Here is a 25,544-nt window from a genome sequence, read left to right as displayed (position 1 = left end):
TCCATATATGCTGAAAAACTATTGTAAATCAAACCTCGAAATGACTGAACCTGTAGACTATGCACTGAGAGATTCAGGAGGACGTAAGATTAGAAGCTACTCATATGTACCCATTTGTGATGTACTTCAGAAATACTGCTCTCGTGAAGATGTTTGGGATTATACGCAGACAGAGCGAAATAGCGAAAGAGATGTACATGTTTTAACTCATTGTAGAGATGGATTTTGCAGAAAATCCAAATGCATTAAGATTACACCCATGAGGATGAATTTGAGGTGTGTAATCCGCTGGGTTCTGAACGCAACAAGCACAAACTTATGCGTTTTACGATACTGTTGGAAATGTAGGTTCAAAGTACTGTTCACAGCTAAAACATATTCATCTAGCTTTACTTGTCCGTTACAGTCACGTCAAACAGTTTGGTTTAGACGAATTTTTGAAACCGTTACTGGATGACCTTGAGAAATTGGCATCAGAGGGACTGACCGTCTTTGTTAATGGCACTGAGCAACGTGTTTATGGAGCTGTAGCTGCAATATTGGGAGACAATCTGTCATCTCACATGATAGGTGGATTTAACATGTGCTTTAGTGCTGGTCGAATCTGCAGATACTGCATGGCTACTTACTCTGAGATGAAAAAGAACTTTTGTTTTAAGAAATATTGATGTACACAGTTACCACTTAGAATGTATAAAACAAAATCCAGAAAACAAAGGAATGTATGGCGTTCATGTGTATTTAACCAGTTAGATTACTTTGACGTCACAACATCTCTTCCTCCTGTCACGATAAGTGGTGTGGTGAGGCAGGTTGGAGGACCCAAACACAGGACGCAAGGCAGAGGAGGTACGGTTCAAAAAGGTGATTTATTTAACAAACAAAAAGCGAGTACACTTACAAACAGAGTGGCTGATTGACTGAGTCCAAAAACAAAGGCTGTCCAACAGAAACCCAAAAGGGTGAAAATCAAAACCCAAAACGAGCAGGGAAACACGACGAGTGAGGCTGACAACACAAGAAACACACACTGCAACTCAGGGTGACAACATACAATGACCCAACAAAGATAAGACAGAAACACCAGATATATATACACAGGGACTAACGAGCAGGGCGGGAGCAACACAGGTGACAGACATGAGATTAACGAGGCACAGGTAGAGAGAGAGAGAGAGCAGAGGGGAAAACAGAGACAGACATGCAGAGGGATCACTGGAGAAACAGACATGACAAAGGTTACTAAACACTAGACGACAGACAAGACAGACCCCCAAAACCCAACAGACCAAAACAACAGATAATAAAACTGACTAAAAGTACAAAACATGACACGGCAGACAGGATCGTGACACCTCCTGATGTCATGCATGATTTCTTGGAGAGTGTAGCACCGTTGGTGGGGCTTGTCATAAATGAAGCTCATTACGAAAAACACATAACCATACAAGAACTAAATGACAAACTCATTTTCCTTTGGACAAAATGATAGAACAAATAAACGTGTGCTTTTGTCAGAAAACATTTTACATGGCTCCAGTGTTGTTGGATCTGCTTCACAGAAGTGGTGTTTATTGCGCCTGCTTCCTTTCTTGATGGCACACAGGGTACCCGAAGACTGTAGTTACTGGCGGATCTATTTATTATGCCGTGAAATTGCCGACATAGTAATGGCACCAGTTGTAAAAAAGGATTCTCTCCCTCTTCTTGACAGATTAGTTTCTGAGTTTTTGTGTGGTATGGAAGAAGATATTGCGTGAGAGATGTCTTTGTTGTGGGTCATATGAACGTTCTGTTCTGGTCATTTTAAACATACATACAGATTGGGTGTTATGTGGAACACTATTCCTCTATCTTTCTGTCATCACTACTATGCCTACTTGGTAAAATATGAACAGGACTGGACACTACTTGACCCTTTTGAAGTAATGGATTTTCAGGCTTTGGATACATACTGTGTTGATGATAAACTGTTTGTTAGTATGTGGCAAATATGTTGCCATTGTTTTTGTCCTCTGCCATACAGCTACCCTCTGCTATTGCTAACTGTTGTCTTTGAAGTGGTGGTAGTTGGTCGGTGAAATGCCTTAAAGTTTTAAAAAAGGAATATTGTCAGATCCTAAAACTATCGTTTTATTTTCCACTGTTACATTGTGTTTTTGAGATCCTGTGGATGAAATTGTTGGACATTTTAAGGACTAAAATAAATATCTAAAATTCAGTTTGAAGTTGTCTTGTTTTTCTTTCACTTAAGGAGTGGTGGCTCTTTTTTGCCACTCAAAGGTACAAAATGGCCCGTCTGCAGACACACAACAGTTTGGGACTGAACCACTGGATGAGAGGAAGAGGTTGATAAATTAAACTTACTAAACTACACTTTTGATCAGACAGAAATCTCACCACAAATCCACACAAATGTTCACTTCTGCACCTCAGATAAAGTGCAGCTCACAGTCCCAAACAGAGCAGGTCTGCGCCTCAGATTTTAGACCGTGACTCACAGTGCGAGAACAGATCGCATTGCATCAGCTGGGTGGAGTTCACTCGCCTTCTCGTTATTATCAGTTATACATTTGTTTTTCACTGCATGAGACAGTAAGTTAAGTTGTCTAACTTGATCCCATTTAAGGTTTGACCATAGACCTTTGCTTGGCCCCCCCCTCGGCCTTGGGGCGGAGTCATCTGTACCCTTTGACCCCCCCCCTGACGGCGGGCCTGAAATGTTGAGAGCAGTGTGTGAGAAAACATTTTTCTGCAATGTTCTATCATCTGAATTTTATAAATTGTTTCCCCAGCAGATGGCGCCCTTCTTACTGCAGGTATTTCATGAAGTTTAAAAGCCAAAACCTTTCCATGGGTATGACTCAGGACATTTTTCAAGTGAGCAAAACTATTGGAACATGTGACTGACAGATGTTTGTTGCCCAGGTGTTGTCTTTTAGGTTTTTTGTCTAAACATTTAATAGCTCTGCATTACTGTGAATTACTGGCTCTTAAAGATTGTGATGTTGAGTTAGTTGCTAATATTCCTGTGAAAAGCTCGATTACTTACTTTTTTATCGTAATTGATAAAAACAAACTCCAAAGATGCAAGAATAACCTCACTCCCATTGTTGAAAAAGTGAAGAAATTCAACCTGTGGCTTTTACGTGATTTATCTTTGAAAGGCAGGATTTTACTCCCAAAGGCCGAAGGAATATCAAGAGTATAAATACGCTGCTCTATCTTTATCAACAAATGTGTAAAACCATAAAGTCCTTTATGATTATGTATGGAAAAATCGCAATTATTATCTGAAAAAGTCTGTTTTAATGAATGAGTTGCCTACAGTACAGAACAATAAACACAACTCGTCATTCAAAAAAAATGATCGCTTGAGTGAATTTACTTTAATGATTGAAAACAGCTTCTTTCTGTAACTCCGTGAAAGTGCGTCATATCCCCCTGATTTTTCCCGGTTCTGTGTTCTGTATGTGCTGAGGTATATCAGACTTGGCATATCAGACTTGTAAGGGCTCAAAGAAAATCGCTGTGTTTCATTCGTCCCGCGTTACAATCGTCCCGGCTACGTTTTTATTCATACACTCATGTCATGTGAGGGACTAACCTGAGAAGTTGTGGCGTGCCACCCAGCATTTCACGCCACACAGAACACAAGGGCCGACGCGAGCAACCTGTTATCATCTAAAGGCCTATGAATAACGCACCGATTTCTAAAGTCATTTGGCGAGCTATTCCAACGCATTTTTTGCATTTGTTATTGTTATTTCACGCCGTTTAGACTGCATCATACAGGCAGGCCTACACACCTGCAAAAGAGAGACACAGGCCCAATCCCAGTGTGGGCTTTAGGGCTGCCCCACTGTCAGATCGTCAAGTGCGAGGACATTTTGAGCCCTTTAGACCCTGTCCGTAAGTCTGCATGGTCCAGTCCCAATGTCCCCCCTGATCCCTGATCCCTGATCCCTCACAGACTTTACTGACGTAACTTGGAAAATGATTGAGTTTAAGAGGCTGCAAGTGCTCAAAATGCTGTAAATAGGAACAGGACAGCACTTTGCCACTTTATCACCTTGAAGACGCTGAAACACACTGCACACTTTTAATTTCATGCTTTTGCCTGATTTATAAGTCCTGCAGGCTCTCGCCCTACAGAGTGGAGGAGAGGTAAATGTCAGTATTTGTAATTGATCAACACACTATTGTTGGTCAAACAGCACGTTTTGAAATATGTTATTAAAATTCCACAAGTTTGGATGAAATGGAATTAGGGAACATATTTTAAAATACATTAATAGGCTTTTTTTGCTAACCTTATCCATTGCCAGTATCATGATTTGTTTGATTAATTTGTTAATCATTAAGGTCCTGAAATCTTCTAATTTAGTGGGGGACATCTATTAACATGCCTTAATGCACATGTTGATGTGATTCAGTTGTGCTAATAATATAGAATCTCATTCTTTACACGTCTTACCTTATAAACGTGCGTCCCAAATAGCATTTTCTATTGCAGCTCCGCTGCGCTGCTAGCATTTGCTGCTGACTTCCGGGAACTATTCTGACAATCCATGATCTGCCATTGCTGTGAAAAACTGGTCCACTGGAGTGAACGGAGATGACGTGACTCTCTTTAAAGGGCTCTGCCCGCGGTTATGTAGATATAAATGTCTCATTCTAAGGTAATTAAAACATAACGGTTCATTATGTAAGGTCTTTATACACCTCTGAAAACATAGTTATGGATATTATACTGCATTTCTGTCAATAGAGCCTCAGAAATGTTACACACCAGACCTTTAATGGAGAAAACAATCAGCAGTTACAGTTTCTCTCTCTTCTCTTCTATCGAGTCTTTTCTGCAGAACTCCTTCAACACAAGAAGCTGAACTGGAAACATGTGGAAATATTTTGTTGCTTGTTTTAAAGTAAATGAATCTTAAGTAAAAAAAAAATTTAAAAAAAATAAAAACCAGACAGATATTTTGACTCTGTCCTGGTGAATTAAATCATCATTAAACTTTCTATGAAAGGACAGAGAAGGAGACGAGAACAGGTAAGATGGACAGCAGCAGAGGAACCGAGAGGGGAACCAGGTGAGCGGCTCCAGAGATGCTGATCTGCCTGTCGATCCAGGACTGATACTGGGACACTCGGGTGTAGACTCCTGGTACATTAGGCAGGGCACAGCCTCCTCCAAAACTCACCACTCCAGCCTGGACCCAGACAGAGCCGTTTTTAGTCACCAGCGGGCCGCCTGAATCCCCCTGCAGACGTCAGACAGGTCGGTTATACTTCATACTTCTGCTCTCAGAGGGAAATACTGTCCTTTTTATTCACCAGTCAGATCTATTGATTAGTGCAGATTTAAACATGTGTGTTATCAGTTGATGGAGGAGTGTTTTGCAGACAGACTCACGTCACAGATGCCCTTTCCTCCCTGAGTCACACCAGCACAGATCATGTTGTTTGTGATTTTACCACCGTAGGTAACGTTACAATCACTGTTGGACACGATGGGAACACTCACCTCCTGCAGCCTCTTTGGGGAAGGAAGTGAAACTGAAAAAGAAAAGAAACATTGATGTTGGGTCTTGGGGTGGTGATGGCGCAATGGATAAGACACATGCCTTTGGTGTGAGAGACCCGGGTTCAATCCCCCACTGTGATCCATCCACCATTGTGTTCCTGCGCAAGACACTTAACCCCTAGTTGCTCCAGAGGCGTGTGACCTCTGACAAAGTCGCTTTGGATAAAAGCGTCAGCTAAATGAATAACAGTCATTTTTATTTGTGTCAACAATGTGTGTGTCTCCAGCAGTGCTGTGTTGAGGTTTGTCAAACTAAGACAGAAGACAAGTCCCACATAAACCGTCCTGCTGCCCTAAATACTCTCTAGAGGTCCACATGTGGATTCATCCACCGCGGAATATTGTTCAACAAATGCACCATTTATTCCTGATTGTTTGGTAGAAACTATCGAGAGCAGCTGTTTTAGGAAATTACAGAAAAGAAAAAAAAAACAACAACAATAATGTCCTTAGGGAAACACACTAAACTATATTTACATCTTCAGGAGGAACCAATGGGCTCAGAGCTGACAGCACAGACAGGAAGTCAGACAAGTGTTGAGAGACGGACTGACATGTTTCTGGTTTGAGTCTTTTCATGAGTTTTGTTGAGAGTAAGAAATCCAAAACATTGACCGCCTTTTCCTTTAATTATTATAAACCTTTATTACAGTGTAAAGGTCAGCCTTTTTGACTTTGACCTGAGGCAGCCCAAAATCAGAGGACAGGCTCAGTGGTTTCTATTTCATGCAGTCCTGGTTCCTGCAGTAAAAATCCCATTCATCTTTCACAAATGATGTTTGGTGAGCCACAAAAGATGATCAACTGTAAGAAAACATCCATCTGTCCATTTTCTGCCTCTGATCTACAGCAGGGTCTCTGTGGCAGCGGGCCAATCATGTTCCAGACGGCCATGATCCATTACTGAAGTAAAAGTCCCGAATATAACATTTTACTTTAGTAAAAGCACAGAAGTATAGTGACAAAGTACCGAAAATGAATTTTTTTTTTTTATGACGTCATCTTGTCTAAATGTGTAGTGTTATTGTGGTGTTTGCAAAACACAATACAAACTGAATTAATCCATACGATCATTCACTATTAACAAAACATTTTAAAATGACTGTCGAATAAATTTTAATTCTCACTGTTAGTTTGGATTTTCCCCCATCCGGTGACCCAGCAGGTCGTCCCGGCGTTAAAGACGCTGCCGGCCGCCGCCAGACACACGGGTCTGATGTAGTCGGTGAAGTTAACAGGTGAGGACAGCTTCAGCAAGGCTATGTCATTATCGTTCGTTGTGGTGTTATAGTTGGGATGCTTGATCTGGGACTCAGTCCGGTACATCGCGTTTGTATTCGGCAAGTCTAGGGTGTCAAGACCGAGGTTAACGGTGAGATCGGGTCTGGCGCTGAGAAGCAGAAAAGACAACATGTTTAAATATATGATGGATACTGGTGCTGACTGTGTGTGAATTTTAGACTAAACAAATTAAATAAATCATGGTTCATTTCTCCAGTCAGTTCCCTTGACCAAGGAACTGGCCTGGATCTGAACCTTTTGTCTTAATCTGTATGTATAGTAACATCAGTGCCAGTTTCTTCACTTGTCTTTTTGTGCTTTTATTATGCTTATGGTTTGGAGTTCATGCTCAAAACTTGCTGCAAAAAGTCATTTCTCTTGTGGAGCAATATGTATCATGTATGTACGTATTTCATGTATTTATTACAACTTTAATGGTGTCTGATTATTGCTAACAGCATAAAGAAAAACATGCAGTGTGGTTTGAATGTGGGTTACTGAGGCACCCTCATTGCATTCTCTGTTGCTAAGCTTGCACAGGTGAAGTCATGTGACAGGATCGATGCTCACCGGTTTAAACAGTGAGCAGCAGTCAGGACCCACTGGTTGTTGATCAGGGAGCCTCCACAGAAATGAAATCCGTTGCTCTGCAGACTGACCTGCCAGGGCCACGACCCGGGAGGAGCATCCTCACCTCCTACGATCCTGGTGTTGAGCGGTGCAGTGCCACAAACTGGAGGGAGACAGTCAGAGTTCATGTATATTCATGTTTTTGGGTCCGGTTTGTTCACAGTATTGTTTCTCTCTGGGTGCCATCATCTGTGTGGATTTGTTTAATCCAGCATGAGCTCGGCTCTAAAGATGATACTGTCAGTCTGTCTGTCCAGCTCTTTGGTCTGGATGAATCAACAACTATCAGATAGATTGTGTTGAAATGTGTTTCAGCCCTTCATGTTCTCCACAGGATGAACTGTAATAACTTCTGACATCAACACTTTGTTTATGACCAAATACACACACACTGTCAACCGCTTATCCTGCGCATAGGCTGGAGCCAATCCCAGCTGACATCGGGTGAAAGGCGAGGTACACCCTGGACAGGTCGCCAATATAGAGAGGTCATGTCTCTAGTAAACAGGAAGTAGCAGGAGGATAACGGGGGAGATAACGGGAAGGCAGGGTCCTGTAATAATCTTTGTTCAGACAATAAAGCAAGCAGACATTGCATGTGGTGATTAAATTCAGGATGCAAGTCTAATTCAGTACAGGTACACAACGATTCCCCAGCTTCAGCTGTACGATGATGTTTACTGCTAATTAGCTAATGTTAGTATGCTAACAAGCTAAACTAAGATAGTGAACGAGCTAAACATCATCATGTTAGCATTGTTATTGTGGGTGTACTGACGTTAGCATTTACAACCCCAATTTCAATGAAGTTGGGACGTTGTGTAAAATGTAAATAAAACCAGAATACATTCATTTGCAAATCCTTTTCAACCTATATTCAATTTAATACACTACAAAGAAAATATATTTAACAACAATAACAATGTTCCTCAAAGTACAATTGCAAGGAATTTAGGGATTTCATCATGTACAGTCCATAATATCATTAAAAGATTCAGAGAATCTGGAGAAATCCTCCAGCTGAACTCAGAGTAAACAGTGATCCCTGTCATTGAGCACACGGAAAAGCAAATTCTGCCACAGTTTCAATGAATCTTGGCATTTGGTTGTGCAATCGTGTTTTTATCGTCATAAAAATACATCTATCTTAACTTTTAAGGACACTGACACCATGTTACACACCGTCATCTCATCACGCCTGCATTACTGCAACAGTTTTACCTGCTTGACCCAAAAATCTATTGATCAACTCCAGACTGTCCAGAGCCAGAACCAAGAAATGTGTTCACATCGCTCCTGTTTTAGCTTCATTAAACTAGCTCCCACAATGTAGAGGTCTGTTGTCGGTTTAAGAGACTGAAAACTAAAGGGGGGCCAGTGTTTGCAGTCAGGGCCCCGAGGCTCAGGAACAACCCGAGGAAATCAGGTCGGCTGAGCCAGTGAACTCTTATAATTTCCTTCTTAAAACATACTTCTATCCTTTTACTGATTTTACATGATTTTATTTTTATTTTCTTTACACTGCATTTTAATTATTTTCTCATTTTAATTCCTCAAAATAACTTCTTATACATCTTCTTAAACATATTTAAACCTGATGTTTTTTCACGACCTGTGTGTTTTATTTTCTGATCTTGTGAAAGTTAATTTGGACATGGATTTTGAAAAGTGCTCAATAAATATAGATTAAAATAAGAAGAAGCTTGTTAACATGTTAGCATGCTGCTGGAAGCACAGCAGGAGCTGATGTAAAATTCAAAGTTACTAGGACTCATCCTGAGGGGAACATGAACGTCTGAACCACACTTCACAATTTAACCAACTTCTGTGGAGAGACAGTATTCGACTCTCAGGGAGCTTCAAAAGTGCAACTAAAAGCTGCTTTTCAGACCTGGACTGGATTAATGATGAGGGTTTAAAGTCTGTTTTTAACTCAAGGAAACAGAAATCCAATGAACAGAATGAAAGAAAGAATGAGGATAGAACTCACCAGCTGACTGCGCATTGCTTCCTGTAGGCGAGACACAAATAACAGTACATTTAGTCACAGGAAACTTTATTTGATTGTGCTGTGATTATAATCTTCAGATTATCTTTAAATGTGTTTATTTTAATTGTCCCTCCTATTTAAAACTGCATCTGATTCCATGTAGATCTTCATATCCACTCAGACACATGCAATACCCATTTTTTCTGTGTACCCAGAACTTATAAAGAAGTTGGACGTAGATCGTTTTAATATAAAGGGCCATGGGACTGGAATAATCTTCCTCTTGCCTTGAGATCTATAACTTCTTGTCAGGGGTTGTGTGGTGAGGCAGGTTGGAGGACCCAAATGCAGGACACACGGCTGTCAGGGATAGTTCAAAGATTTATTAAACCAAACGCGAGCGCACTTACAAGCAGTGGCCGAGTCCAAAGGAGAATCCACAAGGGCAAGGGGAAAAACACAAATCCAAAATACAGGCAGACAAAGTTTCAGGCAGAAATCCAAAAACAGACAGAGCTTCTTCACGCAACAAAACACTGCAATGACCAGACAAAGAATAAACAGAAACACCAGGTATATACACACACACACTCACACACACAGGGACTAACAAGCAGGGCGGGAACAACACAGGTGACAGGGATCAAGGCAAACGAGGCAGGCAGAGAGACAGCAGGGAGAAACGTCTCGGGTTATGAACGAGACACTGCGTCGGTGACGACACTATGGGAACGCCTCTGGGCGTGGCAGGGCTGAAATCATGAATGAAAATACTCCAATCCTATTGGCGTTGCTTTGAACGGTAGTGTGTGACGGCGTAACTGGAGGCGTATATAAGCCCTTACGGCCATAGGTGAAGGTAAACCACGCACCTGATAGGCCAGGGAAATAGTCTGAACAATCCAGTTGCTGATCGTGTGTTTAGAAGCGGGGAGCCCAGCCTTGGGGGACCTGAAACACACCAGCAACTGGTCTGCTTTCCTCCACCGGGAGGACCTCAGAGTGTAAATACTCAGTGCTCTGACCGGGCAGAGCAGATGAAGTCTCCCGTCCTCCGCCGTCACATGAGGTGGGGGATGAAACGCCTGCAGCACCGTAGACCCTGCCAACCTGGACAGAACCTTAGGGACATAGCCCGGACAGGAGTGCAGGTTGGCTCTGACCCTCCCCGGGGCAAACTCCAGGCAGAGAAACTGAAAGTGCCTGGAGATCCCCCACCCTCCTCAGAGAGGTGATAGCGAGGAGAAAAGCCCTCGGGGCTGGTGGCCGGTGTTATGCGTAGGTCTCTGGCGGAACCCTGAAGCGGAGGTCCACCACGGAAAACCTGCCAAAAACCCGTGGCGTTTGAGCCCGAGCGCCTCCGGACTGCGGCCCCTCGGGGCGGGCAGAACAGCGCATGCTAGCTGGAGGCTAGCGCGACCCAAACGTTGATACAGCGGGATAACAGCGCCTGTTGCCACGAGGGAGGGGACCTCGGTCGCCTTCTCTCGGGGAGGGGCTCGGCAAGAGTGAAGAAAAGTCCTCAGATCCGTTGTCTCGGGGGGCTGTGGGCGAGAGCGCCGCCTCGAGTCCCGGGTGCGCTGAGGGGGACCTCGAGCAGCGACACTCTGCCTCTGGCTCTGGCGGTAGGAGCTGGACAACGGCTGGGACCGTCTCTCTGCAGCCGCCGCCATCTTGGACCCAGACCGGCGCAGGAGATACTGCTGGAAAGCCTCACCTTGCGTCCTGGCATGCTGGAACCTGCTGACTACGGCGTCCACCGCCTCGCCAAACAGGCCAGAGGTCGCGACCGGTGCATCGAGCAGGAAGGTCTTCTCCCTCTCCTGGTTGCCCGATAGATTGAGCCACAGTTGCCGCTAAACAAAACCGCCATTGTATGCAGGCTTGCACCAGCCCGGCCCGCCGCTGTGTACGCCTTGCCCACCAGAGCAGATGTCGCGCGATGAGTGCTTCCTACAGCGCGTGGCGCTGTAGGAAGCGCTCATCCAGCTTACTGGCAGCCTGTGTGTCTGGCATGGGCTGCGGCCAATCAAGCTAGAGCTTGCCCACTGCTCGTGTCACCACCTCCAAGAGCTCGTCATAGCTCGGCTATCCGGTACCCGGAAGTCTTCCTCCTCCAAAATGCTGATCACATCCAGCTCCTCAGAGCCGGACAGCTGCAGCCTCTCCGGGCTCACACCCCGAGCGGGAGAAGCCGAAAAACGGGCTCCCGAACGGGGAAGAGGGGAGTCGGAGCCAGCAGACGAGGAACGGGAAAAAGCCTCAGCAGTCCCGATGCCGTCGGTAATGTCGCGCTGGGAGCCCCATGAACGAAGCCGCCGCACCGCCTCAGCGACCGCCGGGCCCGAGCCACGGGGAGAGCGCATCCGGCCGTCTCCGGAGAAAAAAGCCACACAGGACCTCAGCACCCTCAGGGGCAGGGCCTCGCAATGGTCGCAAGCAGCCCCCTCGAGAGCTGCCTGGGCATGCAGCATCCCCAGACAGGAAACACACAGGACATGAGTGTCCCCAGCCATGATGTAGCACGGGCATGGAAAAACACACTGCCTGAATTGCTCACCAGCCATCTCTTCTGCTTCTCCTTCCAGGTAATCTTTCCGTACTGTGGTAGCTTTCTTCTGCATAGTCTCAAACATGCCAGAGTGCCTGCTGAATAGAAAAAAGCTAATGTGTCCGGTGTGCCGGCGTGCTTATATACGCCTCCAGTTACGCCGTCACACGCTACCGTTCTAGCAACGCCAATAAGATTGGAGTAGGTTCATTCATGATTTCAGCCCTGCCACACCCAGAGGCGTTCCCATAGTGTCGTCACCGACGCAGTTCGAGTTATCTCGAAGGGGAACAGAGAGACTAGCAGGCAGGCAGATTACTGAGGGGGGAAAAGACAAAACACAAGTTACTCAACACTAAACACCAGAGTAGTATAAATAAACTAATACAAGCAGACAGATCACAAATAAACCAACAAGGAACACAGACAGAAGCTGAGATTAAAGAGAACACGCAGCAGGCAAGGGCAACATCACGCAGAGGTACACAGACCAAAAGCAAACACAAAGACATGAACTGACACACAGAAGCAGGAGCTAAGATGCAAAGCAACCAAGAACACGAGACCAGGAACCGAACCTCAAAACAGGAAACATGACAACTGACTAACAGAATGGAGTAGGGAACAGAGACAGAACCGACTGGGAACAGGATAACAATAACCATGGAACAGAACAGAACAGCAAGTAAGGGAAATAGCCAAACACAACAGACTATATAACAGATACTGGACAAAGGACAACAGATAGAACTGAACCCAAAACTCAACAACTCGAAGACAGATACTGAACAGATCAAAATAACAAACACTGAAGTACACGGACCAGGAGTAAATACTAAGACATTAACACCGGACTGGGAACTAAGCCATAGAACCAAAACACAGACTACATAACAGATACCTAAGATGTCTATGAAGATTCTCAGTCATCCAGGTCATAGTTATCCAACAAAGGTTAAAATCAAGGGCAACTGGACTTGGTTGAAGATACTGGAAGACGTTTCATCCCTCATCCAAAGGACTTCTTCAGTTCTGACTGACTGGCAGGGAAACTCAGCTATTTAACCTCAGTGGGGTCGTTGGCCCGGGTCATCGATACCGCTGGTTCGTTAGTGTTCCTTGTTGCTGTGACGACAGTCGTTACCGTCGTACTGTACAACGGTGGATTCTACAGACAGAAGCATGGCTGTGCCATGGGCTCACCGGTATCACCGATTCGTTGCAAACATCTACATGGAAGAAGTGGAGAATAAAGCCCTCAACTCCTTCAGAGGAATAGAACCGAGCCACTGGTACAGATATATGGAACCTGGGCCAAAATTAAAAGCCAGGGCAAGCCTTCACAGAACACATCAACTCTGTGGACAGTAACATCAAGTTCACACGAGAAGATGTTCACAACAACAGTTTGGCCTTCCTGGACTGCGCTGTACACATTGAAGAGGACAGAAGCCTGCAGATTGGTGTTTACAGAAAACCCCCACACACAGAGCAATACCTACTCTTCGATTCACACCACCCACTGGAGCACAAGCTAGGGGTCATGAGAACACTGCACCACAGAGCGGAAAACATACCAACAAGCGCCCAAGCCAGAGAGAAGGAACAGAACCACCTGAAGGGGGCACTTACAGCCTGTGGATACCCTAAATGGACCTTTCTGAAAACCGCCACAAGATCCAAGAAGAACAAAACTACAGGGGAGGAGGAAAAGAAGGTCAAACGCAACAACATTGTGATTCCATACCTGTCTGGAGTATCAGAGAAACTCAGGAGGATTTTCAACAAACATAACATCCCTGTGTTTTTTAAACCCAAGAACACACTAAGACAGATGCTGGTCCGCCCCAAAGACCGCACACCCAAACACAAGAAAAGCAATCTAGTGTATGCGGTCCAATGCAGTGAGGAATGCACAGACCTGTATATTGGGGAGACTAAACAACCACTACACAAACGCATGGCTCAACACAGAAGGGCCAACTCCTCAGGTCAAGACTCTGCAGTCTACTTACATCTGAAGGACAGAGGACACTCGTTTGAGGACCACCAGGTGCACATTTTAGACAGAGAAGATGGATGGTTTGAAAGAGGTGTCAAGGAAGCATCTACACCAGGGTCGAGAAGCCGTCATTGAACAGGGGAGGGGGTCTACGCCACCACTTATCCCCCACTTACAATGCTGTCCTTTCATCACTTCCCAGGAAACTCAACAAACGTAACCTATTGGCCTCAGGTGAAGATACCAACGATGGTCGTTCAGTCTTGGCCACAGGTAGTCTGCACGACGGTAACGACTGTCGTCACAGCAACCAGAAACACTAACGAACCAGCGGTATCGATGACCCTGGCCAACGACTCTGGCCAACGACCCCACTGAGGTTAAATAGCTGAGTTTCCCTGCCAGTCAGTCAGAACTGAAGAAGTCCTTTGGATGAGGGACGAAACGTCTTCCAGTATCTTCACCCAAGTCCAGTTGCCCTTGATTTTAACTTTCGTTGGATAACAGATACCTAACTGATAAATGAATAAACTCTGAACTAAGCGGAACAGATGACAGGACTAACATGCATATACAAAACCAAACCCTCAGAATCAAAACCCCAAAAACACAGCACACAGGACAGGACCGTGACACTTCTTTTCACTTTTTCACATCATCCCTTTTTCTATACCTTAAAACAACTTGTTTATGCTTTTAACTTTTAAGGTAACTTCAATCCTCTGTTCATTTGTTTATCTGTTAAAATGTCATACTTTGTCATTTATTTATTTACTATTTTCTCTGTAATCTATTTAAATTGATAAATTTACTAGTGATATTATTATTACAACTTGTATTATTCAACTTTGAATAAAAAACGTAGGTTAGTGGGAGGGGTAGGTGTGAGTTGGTGAGCGAGTTTGTATGAATGAGTTTTGTAAGTGTATCTGTAATGTATGTTATGTAATGTTTCTGCTTATGATTTGTCTTTTGTATTCTGTATTTGTGTTTATAAAATTCAAATTCATCTAACAATCTAAGATGGTTTTCTTCTTTGCATTTTGCAAGTGTCTGAACTGGCTGTGAGTAGATAATTACACAGAAATATACTTTGATGCGACACCAGCGTGTGTGTACACTCTGCCACTGAGCCACTGTATTGCTGCACACAAGCAGACTGCTGCGTTTCACACGGGCGCTGAAGGCTTTGTGTGAAATACTGACGCTTTGTCACCAGCTGTGGTAGAAAGTTTTACTTTCGGTTCCGGTTACCTCCTTGTCTCATCCTAACATACAGTCCCAAATAGATCTGTCAGTCGTTCTGAAGGGGGTGCTACCATCTCAGCAGAGCAAAAATGTAATGCACAGCAAAGAATAGGGCAGGTAGACTTATATAACTAACATATTATGAATTCTCATACAGTCTCGTAATATTATGAGATTTTTGTTCTTGACACGTCAGAGAACACAGATCTGTGGGAGATATAGCTTTTTAGCATTATGAATGTGCAGAAAGTTTTTAACATGAGCAGAAAACCTACTGAAACACAGGAGCTATTAAAGTCCAGGAATTTATAAAGTAATTGCTGTGAATAGTTCCACATGCACATTTAAAGAGGTTACTTCCCCAAACAGAAGACACAAGACAATAGGAGGGAAGACTATTGTGAAGCCTTATTCTACTGCATTATATTCTGTTAATTTTTTTATTTGTCACCTGCTGCCTGAATTTTGGGTGGCCCTTTACGTAGCCTAAATAAAACCATTTCCACCATAAATTGGTGCAGAAAATTTCTCCAGAATGCAGGAAATGAAAGGTTTAATGCTCTTCTAGCTGTCACAAGAGACGCTAGCCTTAGCATCAGCTAACTAGCAAAATGACTAACAGACGCCTCAGAAATCATACTGAACAAACTTGGTTGGCTAATATGATAGTTCGGTGTTTAGTTCTCGCTAACGTTCGTCCGCCATCTTGACCAGTTTTTGAAAGCTACCACGGCCGCAGTCGCGCTGGCTTATGGGTAATAGGCAGCAGTTACGGGGGCAGTAATCAATGTTACATTTTTCAGAGAGCCATCAAGTAAAGCGTCTCAAAGCGTACTTGCTCATGATAAACAGCATTATTAGTGTTTGTTTGATTAAAGTGAAAGACGTTTTCTTAGTCAGCTAGCAATAAAGATAAGTAAGTTGAAAGCAGTGAAGAAATGAGTAGCAGTCAGTCAGATGATTTAAGTGTAGAGCAGCACAAGGGATTAGTCAATGTTTTTTGATTAAATACTTATTGCCATTCCAATCAGAAATAGTTAGTAATTCATCCCTAGATATCACAACAAGAAACTCCAGTTGTTTACTGATAATATTTCCTTCATGTTTGCTTTGGCACATTCAAAGTAAAGAGACAGAGGGAGAGTGAGGGATGCCGGCAGGGCAGTTAGAGCAGGTGACATACAGGTGAGGGAGAATGGGAGCAAACATTGAATGGTTAATATCAAATACTGACATCACAACAGTAATGTACAGAATCCTGTTGGCCTTCATATGTGTTTCAACATTCTTTGTAGTAAGTAGTTTACTGATAATATACTACTATACGTAGTAGATAATTACAGAGAAACGTAGATTTCTTTTCATTATTAGCACAAAATAGATCAGGTGATCAGCACTGACTCTCTTCTTAGAAAGTATTTAACAGCACTCACCTGCAACAGCTAAGATCATGAGCATGATGTCACAGCATAACAGTTTGACCTCCATGGTGCGATTCTTCTCTCTGTCTCTTGTAATCAACGGAGAAGTTAAACTGCCTGGAACAGAGAGGTGTGACTCTATTTGGTCTGGCTGGAAAATTGGTCAATTTCTAAAGCAAATCATTTCAGCAAGTTCATACAGATAACAAAGCCAGTGACCTGGACTCCAGGTATTCAAGACCAAAGAGTACGACATCGTTAAATGTGTAACACACCCAGATTTTATCCTGCTGGTCTGGGGATTGAACCGGCGACTTCCCGGTGTAGCAACAAGTGGCCCTCCGCCCGCAAGAAACCCCGCTCTCACGGGTCACCAACTTAGTGCATTATGAATTCAGATACCACTTAGGCAACCTCTGATAACAAGCTAGTTTTAAATACTTGGTACTGGCCTAACCGTCAGCATTGAATGTCTAACTCCAGATTCACCAAGTTTCCCAGTCAACCCTTTAATTCCTCTCTCACTTTAGATTCCAGAGGGTAGGGCACTGAACACTAGGGGAGTGCATCTTCACTGGTCTCACAATTCAATTAGGATTATCAGGTCAGATTCGATGCGATATCTCGATGCATCACGGTGCATCACCTCAAGGGTGGGAATTTCTAGGCACCTCATTGGTGCTACGATGTGATTGTAAAATGAACAGGATAAAGATGAATTTTTCTCACTGTGTGACTTCTTGGTATTTTTAAAGCACCAAGAAGTATTTTTAACATTGCATAGCATTATTACATTAATACAGTATTTTTACTGACCTCTGCTGCTGTTATTTTAATTTCTGATGCTTCTGTTATTAGTATAGAGTCAGATGTGTTGAACTACGCACTTTACAATGCTCCAGCCAAACCATGTTCACTATACCCTAATATATCTGTTCCTGTTTTTGTCTCGTCTAGTGTTGTTACATGTTTGTTTTATTCCCAAAAATATATTTATTATTATTTTTGTAACTGTATTGTGATCTTGTATTGAGCACCGTGAGCCTTGAGAAACGGCATTTGGTTCATTTGTGTACTCGATATGTCTTGGCCAAAAAAGCAGTCTGAAGAGCAGATGTTAGTGCGCGCTAACTGCCTTCACTTTTCCAGTAGTTGGAAAACAGACAGACTTTAATAAACTGACACGCTGTAACCTACACTGTAAATTTACTGCCAGACTGAAACATAGCGCTCATGTTTTCCTCTGCTCCGCTCGCTTTTCCTCTGCTCAACTACTGCCGCCTGTCACGTAGCTGTCCTTTGAAGAATGAGGAGAGGACGCTACCGTGCTGCACAGTATGTGGGTGAAAATCATCAACGTTAGTATTGATTTTATTGATCATGTGAAAGTTTAGAAGCAGCAGTCATTCAATCAGCAGCTGTCTGTCTGTGCTGAACAGGGAGAACCACACGTCTCCGTTGTGTTCACACCACAGACAGTCTGTAGCTGCATTTCCACCTTTTACGTTCCGTCAACATAAAGTTATAAATTAACCTCTAGATAATCGATTATTCATAATCGTCTAAGTCCGCATCGTGATGCATCTAAAAATCTATTATTTTCCACACCCCTACTGAACACATTAACCTGGAATGAGCTCCTTAAAGGACCAGTGTGCCATGTTTATCTGTAATGAGGTGTGTTAATGTAGGCAGTGTGGATGTTAAAGTATGTAAACAACTTACCAGTCCAGAAGAGGGGAAGAAAAACAAAGACAAGTTGGAAAAGCCTTCTAGTTTCCCTTGGGGCGTTCACCCAAAGAGAAAGAGAGAAACGTAGTTATTTTCAAGAAAAAATGCTACAAAGTTCTTCACTAAATTCCCTTTAATATCCTAAGCTCTACCTGGATCGTCCTCTTCTGCCTCACCTGTGAGCGTCTAAACTAAGTATTCAAAAAGGAAAATTAATTAACAGGATAGCAATCTCTTATTTCTAACCAACATCAACTCACATCAACAACTACTACTACTTCTCCCTCTCAGCAACAGAAAGAAAGAAATCACAGGGTGGACCCCACCCTTTTCTCAAACAATCATTGGCTATCAAAATTTGAACATCACATTGATTTGCTTTAACATTACTTTTCCTTTTTGGGTAGATTGTCCTTCTGTCTGGTAGTTGCAACACCCCTTTGCTTCAGTTCACAGTTTCTCCAAATAAGGCAATAGGAAATATCATACAGGTCTCTTAGAGATATCATGCAGATGTGTACAATGCATGTTAGTACAAACTTTCAAATCTCCAACTCATAGAGGCCAAATATAGAAGACCACACTTCTTAAACAAATGAACATTTCTTCTCTTTCATAATCTTAAATGCATGCACAAATGAAAATCCGTTTTAAATGCATCACACCAAATACAAGATACATTAAATTATCATTTCAACAGTCTTACTTTTCTCATTTCCTTCCTGTGGCGGTTGTGGTTGGGAGCCAACACCCGGCAGGCCACATCCGCCCGAAGCAACCTCCATGTGGCCCAGCACATAATTTAATATTGCCTATATGACAACAAAAGTAAACTACAGTGTATGAAAGTAGGTGAGCTATCTCATCTTTGTTGAGTTTCACATGCAGCCTCTCCGCTCCTCTGTGTGTCTACAGAGCGCCTCCACTCCGCACGGTAAACGCAATGTTTTAATCTGCTCAGTCTCTCATCCACCGCAGCTGTGTTTTGGTTTTACACAAGCACAGCGCTAGTTCAGATAATAGATCATTGTTACAAACAAGCTAAACTGAAAGCTGTCTGTCTTCAGTAACTGTTTAACTTAGTTTGCCACGTACATTAAAATATGACACATTATACTCAGCTGGTGGCTGAGACAGACCAGCCCTCCTCTCTACCAGCAGAACGAGGAGAAGGACAGCAGGGACTGAGTTGTTCATTCTCAAATGATGCTACCAAAAAAACCTTAATTCAAATAAAGCGTAAAAACCAGAGGTTTACAGACATTTATCATTAAAGGTTTTACAGAGAAACACCGTTATTTTTCAGATTTTTCCTGAATTATTAAGAAGGAACATCTTCAATAAAAGCACATGCTCAAGAGTTTAAAATCAGCTTTATTTTTGAAGACAAAGTAATTTCAGTTTTTATAGAATTACAGTACAAACCTTAAATAAAGTGCAACATTTAATATTAAACTACTGCAAAAAAAAAAGAGATTCTTTATATTGTCATAAAATATAAACTTTAAGATTAATGTGAAATATCCTCAACTGAAAACCTCCTGACAATAAGTTGATAGATCTATTCTCACTGTTTCAAAAAAAGGGGGGTTGGAAATAAGACAAATACAAATAAAGTACATTGATTCTAAAACAATTGTATTTAATGTATTCAGATGTAAATTTACAATATTAACAGTTTACCTGCCGCAGTTCTTCAGAGTCCCCAGGAGGAACTAAAAGCGTCACTTCTCAGTGTGTCTAGCTTGTCTGTTATGGTTTCTATGATGATGAGGTCATGATTTCACCTTAGAAACAGGTGGAGAAAGCAACGTGCTGTTGAGGGGGTTGTTGTTGTTTGTTTGTCTTTTGTTTTTTAGCTTATATTTTCCACTTCAGTTTTATATTGTTTTCCCCAATATTCTCCTGACTCCTGGGGGCTCTGTACGTAGTTCTGATAATATAACGTTACACTTTCTTAATCCATCTTAATTATACAGTGAAGTGCAGAGAATCTTACTTTCTCGGAGGCCAGTTGCTATTTGTGTTTTCTGGGGTTTATCTTTTGACATCGCCTTCCTTGGGGCCACAGGGGTGCAAACACTTGTCTAGTTCAACGAATCACCTTAAGCATTATTTGATGCTCAAAAGTTTCAGAGAGTTTGGCGTGACTAGCGCTGTTTTCGTTTACCAGTGCCCGCCATATGAGCGACAATACTGCAACGACAAGGTTGAGCCAATGCAGCATCTCAACCCCAATGTGAGTTTCTGAGATTTTGTCTACAGGACCTAATCGCCGACAGGGTAACAGTTGCACCTTGACGCACCGGCTGAATCATCTACCATAAGAGTCGTAACAGTATCTTGCCAGTGGTTTGTCCGGTCACCATCCCCATAAAATAAAACAGTCCCTTCACTCATGGTTTCAATAGTAAACCGATAATACCGATAATTACCGATAAAAAACATTATATTCTAACCAGAAACATTTAAAAAAATGCAAAGTACAAAGCATCTTTTGTATTTACATACAAATAGGAGGTTTTTCCAGTTATTTTTAACAAAACTCCATCGCAAAGCATCACGGGATGTCTGAAGGATGGCCTTTAACGCTGATAGGCTGTACTACATTGCGGGTGTGTGAGCCTCTGTCTCTTACATGCAGTAACATCTAGTTGCGAGATTGTGATGTAGAGGCAGCAGGGTCTACTGAGATTCAGTGTGGATTTACGTATGCTTTCTCTTAACTGTGGCTAAATTGTCTTATAGCGGACAATTAAACATTGATGAGTAACAAATGTTTCAAATGCATGCGTGGTTCTCTTTCCTTCTTGATTTACAGTTTTTATCGATTGTTTACACACATTTTCTGAAAGAATGCCTCATATTCCCAGAACTCTACACACAAATCAAAAAACACCCACACACAATGGGCAAAACCCCTCAATTCTCCTGCAAAATTAAACTTTACATTCAAAACAATGTTATTTCTTCTCAAAATGGTATTTTGTTTTCAAATGACACACAAACCATCATATGAATAGACATTCATAAGAACCAGTTGAACACTTATGTGCTCAATGTAAAACACTATGATGAATGGAAAACACTTCTCCATTCATAATAATGACTTAGGCCTTTTTGTTTAGTGTTACACTTACTACAGACAGTACATACATAAGTGTGTTGTAAAATATTTGAGACTATTGTTTTTATACTCAGAACACACAAATACAAGGTAACAAATATATTTTATTTGTCCCACAAAAACAATGTACACAGTGTACATCACATTCCCAACCAACACAAAGTTGCACATACACTACATACAAAAAAGAATTTACTGTACACAGTTACAGTAAAAACAAAAAAAACCTAAACACAAACTATGCTGCATCCTCTCTCTGTTGCGGTCTAGCCACAGCACCTCATCCACATCACAAGCAATGTTTTCCCTGGCCAAGCAGCGGGGGAAATATCGCCTAGCATGGCGATTCCAGCCATGAAAAGCATCAGCTGCTATATCTCCACATGCATCCTCCATAGCTTGGAGAAGAGGTATACGCGTTTGTGGATTTCGGTCATACACTTTCCATCTCCAGGCAGAAAAAAAAATTCCTCAATAGGATTGAGGAACGGAGAATATGGAGGGAGATAAACAACTAAAAAGTGTGGGTGGGCAGTGAACCAGTTACGAACCAGAGCAGCCCAGTGGAAACTTACGTTGTCCCAAATGACAACGTACCAGAGCTGCTCTGGGCCGTCTACCTGATCTGATCTGATGAGTGTGTTGTGTAGGGTGTCCAGGAATGTGATCAGATGGGCGGTGTTGTAGGGGCCAAGGGTAGCATGGTGATGGATGACGCCGTGGTGGGTAATCGCTGCACACATTGTGATGTTCCCTCCACGCTGGCCAAGGACTTCAACAATGGCGCGCAGGCCGATGACATTCCTTCCCCTCCTTCGTCTTTTTGTGAGGTTGAACCCAACCTCATCAATGAAGATGAACTGGTGCTCCACTGCAGCCACCTCTAGCTCAAGGACTCTCTGAAACACACATGACAATATTGAAAAATGTTTGTAGTCCAGCCCTTCACTTCCTTTACTTGTGACATCACAATGAAAACGCGTCATAAAGCTTGCCAAGCAGCTAGCGGGGTCAGGCACGCCCTCAAACCAAGCTAGTCTGAGCGGTGGCCCTTTACTCGACTGCTTCCAGGTACTTTTTTTCGTATCACCTCACCTCCATCAAGGTTCCAAGCGAGCTGAGGGAAACTAAAATGTAACGTGAAAACATGACAGACAGCTCAGAGAGAATCGTCACTATTCACTGCATCATCATTGCTGCACCAGACAGAGGCCAGCAACAGCAAGTTTTATATTTTACAGTTTTCGTATGCAATTTCATCAGTAAATCCACTTTTTTGGTGAGAAATCAGCTGTGTAGATTTCCAATATTTACAGTTTTACGAGAAGTGATGGCGGCAACCCGCGGGAGGAGCGTGTGAGGCCGGCCAGCCGCCCGCTCACAGAGCCCTCTGCTCCCGCCGTCACACAGACCGCTGCAGCAACAACGGCCGAGGAAAACACAGCTGGAAGGTTTTCATACCGCTTATCTGTCTTTGCATTCTGAGGAAGGTTGAAACGTTTTAACTTAAAAAAGAGAAAGCTGTGTGGATCACTGGTGTGTGCGTCGCATTGAACATTACGTTGCAGCAGTTGTGTGTGGCGTCGCTATGACGACAAGCTACGTACTATCTCTGGGTAATATCTGCAAAAGAAAACGGAGCAGGGCCGAGTAGAGTCGAGTCTAACGATTTGCGCTATGGTCGCATTTTTCGGCAAGGCAGCATAGATCGTCAGAACACCGGCAACAGTTCAACGTTTAGTCCTAAAAGACGACGCAACTCCGACTCTGTTTGGGCCTGTAAATCCACAATCACAACCTGTAAGTATGCTTTATTGGTTGTGAATTATATTTATAATACACATGGCAATGTAACTTCACAGACTGTTGAAGTGCAGAGTTGTTATAAACGTTGGCTAACACAGCTAAAGTTATAGCTATAATGCTAACGTTACACCTGATGTGAAAGCTGCTGAGCAAACATTCAAATTGTTTGGCCAGTTTTTATGTAAAATTGAAATGTTGTGATTTTTGTAGTGGTTTATGGTAAGATGTGGAACAATGATGTTGTGTGGTTGTGGACTTGTGGGTAACTTATACCATCTGCTAGGTTACGGTCTCAGTCTGAAGCGGCTTTGATTTGGATCACACTACCTTGTTTCTTACGACCCGCCCGTCTCTGCTTCTGATTGGCTAGTAGTCCTTACCTGGGAACTGCGCATGTGCAACTCCCAACAAAGATTTTGTACAAGTAAGATGCATCACTCTGTAGCTCAAGAGCAGAGCGTAACACACACAGGGTGAAAAGAGGAGCTGCAGCAATGTGCAGTATGAGAAAACTATGGTGTTTTAAAACCCCTAATTAACCTGATAATGAGCATAATACCACCTCTTTAACAGCTGTTTATGCAGTGTTTTACAGGAAGTCTGTTCAGCATGATAACCATCAGAATATGTAAAATACTAATAGGATTCCTTGTCCTTCCTCTTCCATATGGAAGGTTGTAGACCATGTTAGAATACATAGGATTAACCATTATTATTGACACACACACACACATTACGCAGCAGACATCAATATAGCATCCACGTTAACTTTAGGACTAAAATAAGTGTTTTTTTCTCTCCTCGCTGACAACCCGCATGTTACTTCAATCATTGTTCTTAAGATTTACAGGACCTCAGTCTATAAGAAGAATGAAACAAGGGCGCGAATCCCTGGTCAATAAGAAAATCATTCACACACATGATTGTCACCTCTCTGTGATCGCCATCTGTTTTGTTTTTTCACACATAGCCCGACCAGATTTACTAACTCCGGCGTTTGTTCTTTGTAACATTTAGTTCCTGTTAACATTATTGTATAGAATAGACCAAAGTATAGGAAGGAATAAAACAACATTTTCATCTCAAGTCAACAGCTGTCAGGCTATTGACCTGAGTTTGCCATTAGCCTACTATCTGAGGGATCTGAGTGTAACTCTGGGTCATACCCTTTTTTCCGTATCACTGCCTGATGGGTCCTGTAAGCTATGATGGGGGAAATAAAATAAGCTACTTGAGCACAAGTTTCTCGATGTGAGTGAATTCACAGTTTTACTCTGCGACACTTTTTTTCTACTAGCTGTGTAGGATCCTATATTAGCCTACTTCAATAAAATAAATGCTATTTTTCTCCTCTTTCAATCCGGCAGGTTACAGCAATCGACATCCTTAAGAGTCACACAAGACCGAAAAATAATCACACACGCATTTGAATCAGCTTGCTGCTGAGAAAGTTTAATTGTCATTATTATTTACTGTAAGACAGTTTAATCACAGTTAAGAAAGCATACATAAAGCCACACTGAATCTCGTCACCACACCCTCCTTCATCTATGGGACGGACCAAAGTCCTCTTATCACAACTAGGTGTTACTGCATGTCAGAGACTCAACGCAGTCATTCCAACACAAGAGGAAGCAAGATTCTCTGCATTATATGGTTTAAAATCGCGGGAGCGCTCAACGCTAACCTTTACCTACTACTGACTCCAGATATTAAAGAGCAAAGAGTAAATGAAGAAAAAGAAATGGAGAGTGAAATGTGCTGCCATCCACACAGTTTGATTCTGAGTGTAACATCTTGTGAATTCAAAAGGTTTCCTAGATTAACAGGGTGAGCTGTGGTGGAAGAATCTTGTTGTTAATAGTTTTACATGCTCACTGTGGTCAAACCTTTGTTACCGGCTTTGTTAATAATTACATTAGCTTAGTGTTTCAGGCATCAATTAACAGACATCAGTCATTATCAATAAAAATTTAATATACAACAATGAATCCTAATTAACAATTTAATTTAATATTTTAATGGCTTTTATGCTCACATGGTGCATTAAATATACTTCTGTTTAATAACTTATAAACAGGGGGGGGCTCCATAGAGGCACATTTTACACCCTGCTTCATTTCCTTTTAGTTAAATACAGAGGTGGAGGAAGTTTTCAGATCCTTTA

At 42.5% G+C, this 25,544-nt stretch overlaps 1 protein-coding gene across 3 annotated transcripts; it reads right to left on the bottom strand.

Moving 5' to 3' along the window:
- Nucleotides 1–4,780: 4,780 nt before the first annotated feature.
- On the bottom strand, nt 4,781–18,754 carry LOC119896571 (chymotrypsinogen B-like). Of its 3 annotated transcripts, XM_038710054.1 has the most exons (8): nt 18,597–18,754; nt 18,439–18,494; nt 16,726–16,830; nt 9,492–9,512; nt 7,442–7,604; nt 6,718–6,980; nt 5,420–5,562; nt 4,781–5,267 (listed from the first exon to the last, which is right to left on the bottom strand). In XM_038710054.1, the coding sequence occupies exons 3-8, from the start codon at nt 16,778–16,780 to the stop codon at nt 5,025–5,027; spliced, it is 888 nt and encodes a 295-aa protein (XP_038565982.1). In that variant the 5' UTR covers nt 16,781–16,830; nt 18,439–18,494; nt 18,597–18,754; the 3' UTR covers nt 4,781–5,024. The 3 variants fall into 3 exon arrangements, with proteins under 3 accessions (XP_038565982.1, XP_038565984.1, XP_038565983.1); XM_038710056.1 differs by lacking the exon at nt 18,439–18,494 and having other exon boundaries at nt 16,726–16,826; XM_038710055.1 differs by lacking the exon at nt 18,597–18,754 and having other exon boundaries at nt 18,439–18,590.
- Nucleotides 18,755–25,544: the final 6,790 nt, after the last annotated feature.

The sequence above is a fragment of the Micropterus salmoides genome, unplaced genomic scaffold (genome assembly GCF_014851395.1).
Source record: "Micropterus salmoides isolate LMB-PRFRI ecotype aquatic unplaced genomic scaffold, ASM1485139v1 Ms_hic_scaffold_10, whole genome shotgun sequence".
Classification (NCBI taxonomy): domain Eukaryota; kingdom Metazoa; phylum Chordata; class Actinopteri; order Centrarchiformes; family Centrarchidae; genus Micropterus; species Micropterus salmoides.
This window is presented reverse-complemented; position numbering and strand designations above follow the sequence as displayed.

Coding starts and splice junctions, on each gene's coding strand:
- LOC119896571 (XM_038710054.1), bottom strand. CDS start 16,780: ATGGAGGTCAAACTGTTATGCTGTGACATCATGCTCATGATCTTAGCT. Junction 6,981..7,441: donor GCTGCTCACTGTTTAAACCG/GTGAGCATCGAT, acceptor TCTGCTTCTCAG/CGCCAGACCCGATCTCACCG. Junction 5,268..5,419: donor GAGGAAAGGGCATCTGTGAC/GTGAGTCTGTCT, acceptor TGACGTCTGCAG/GGGGATTCAGGCGGCCCGCT.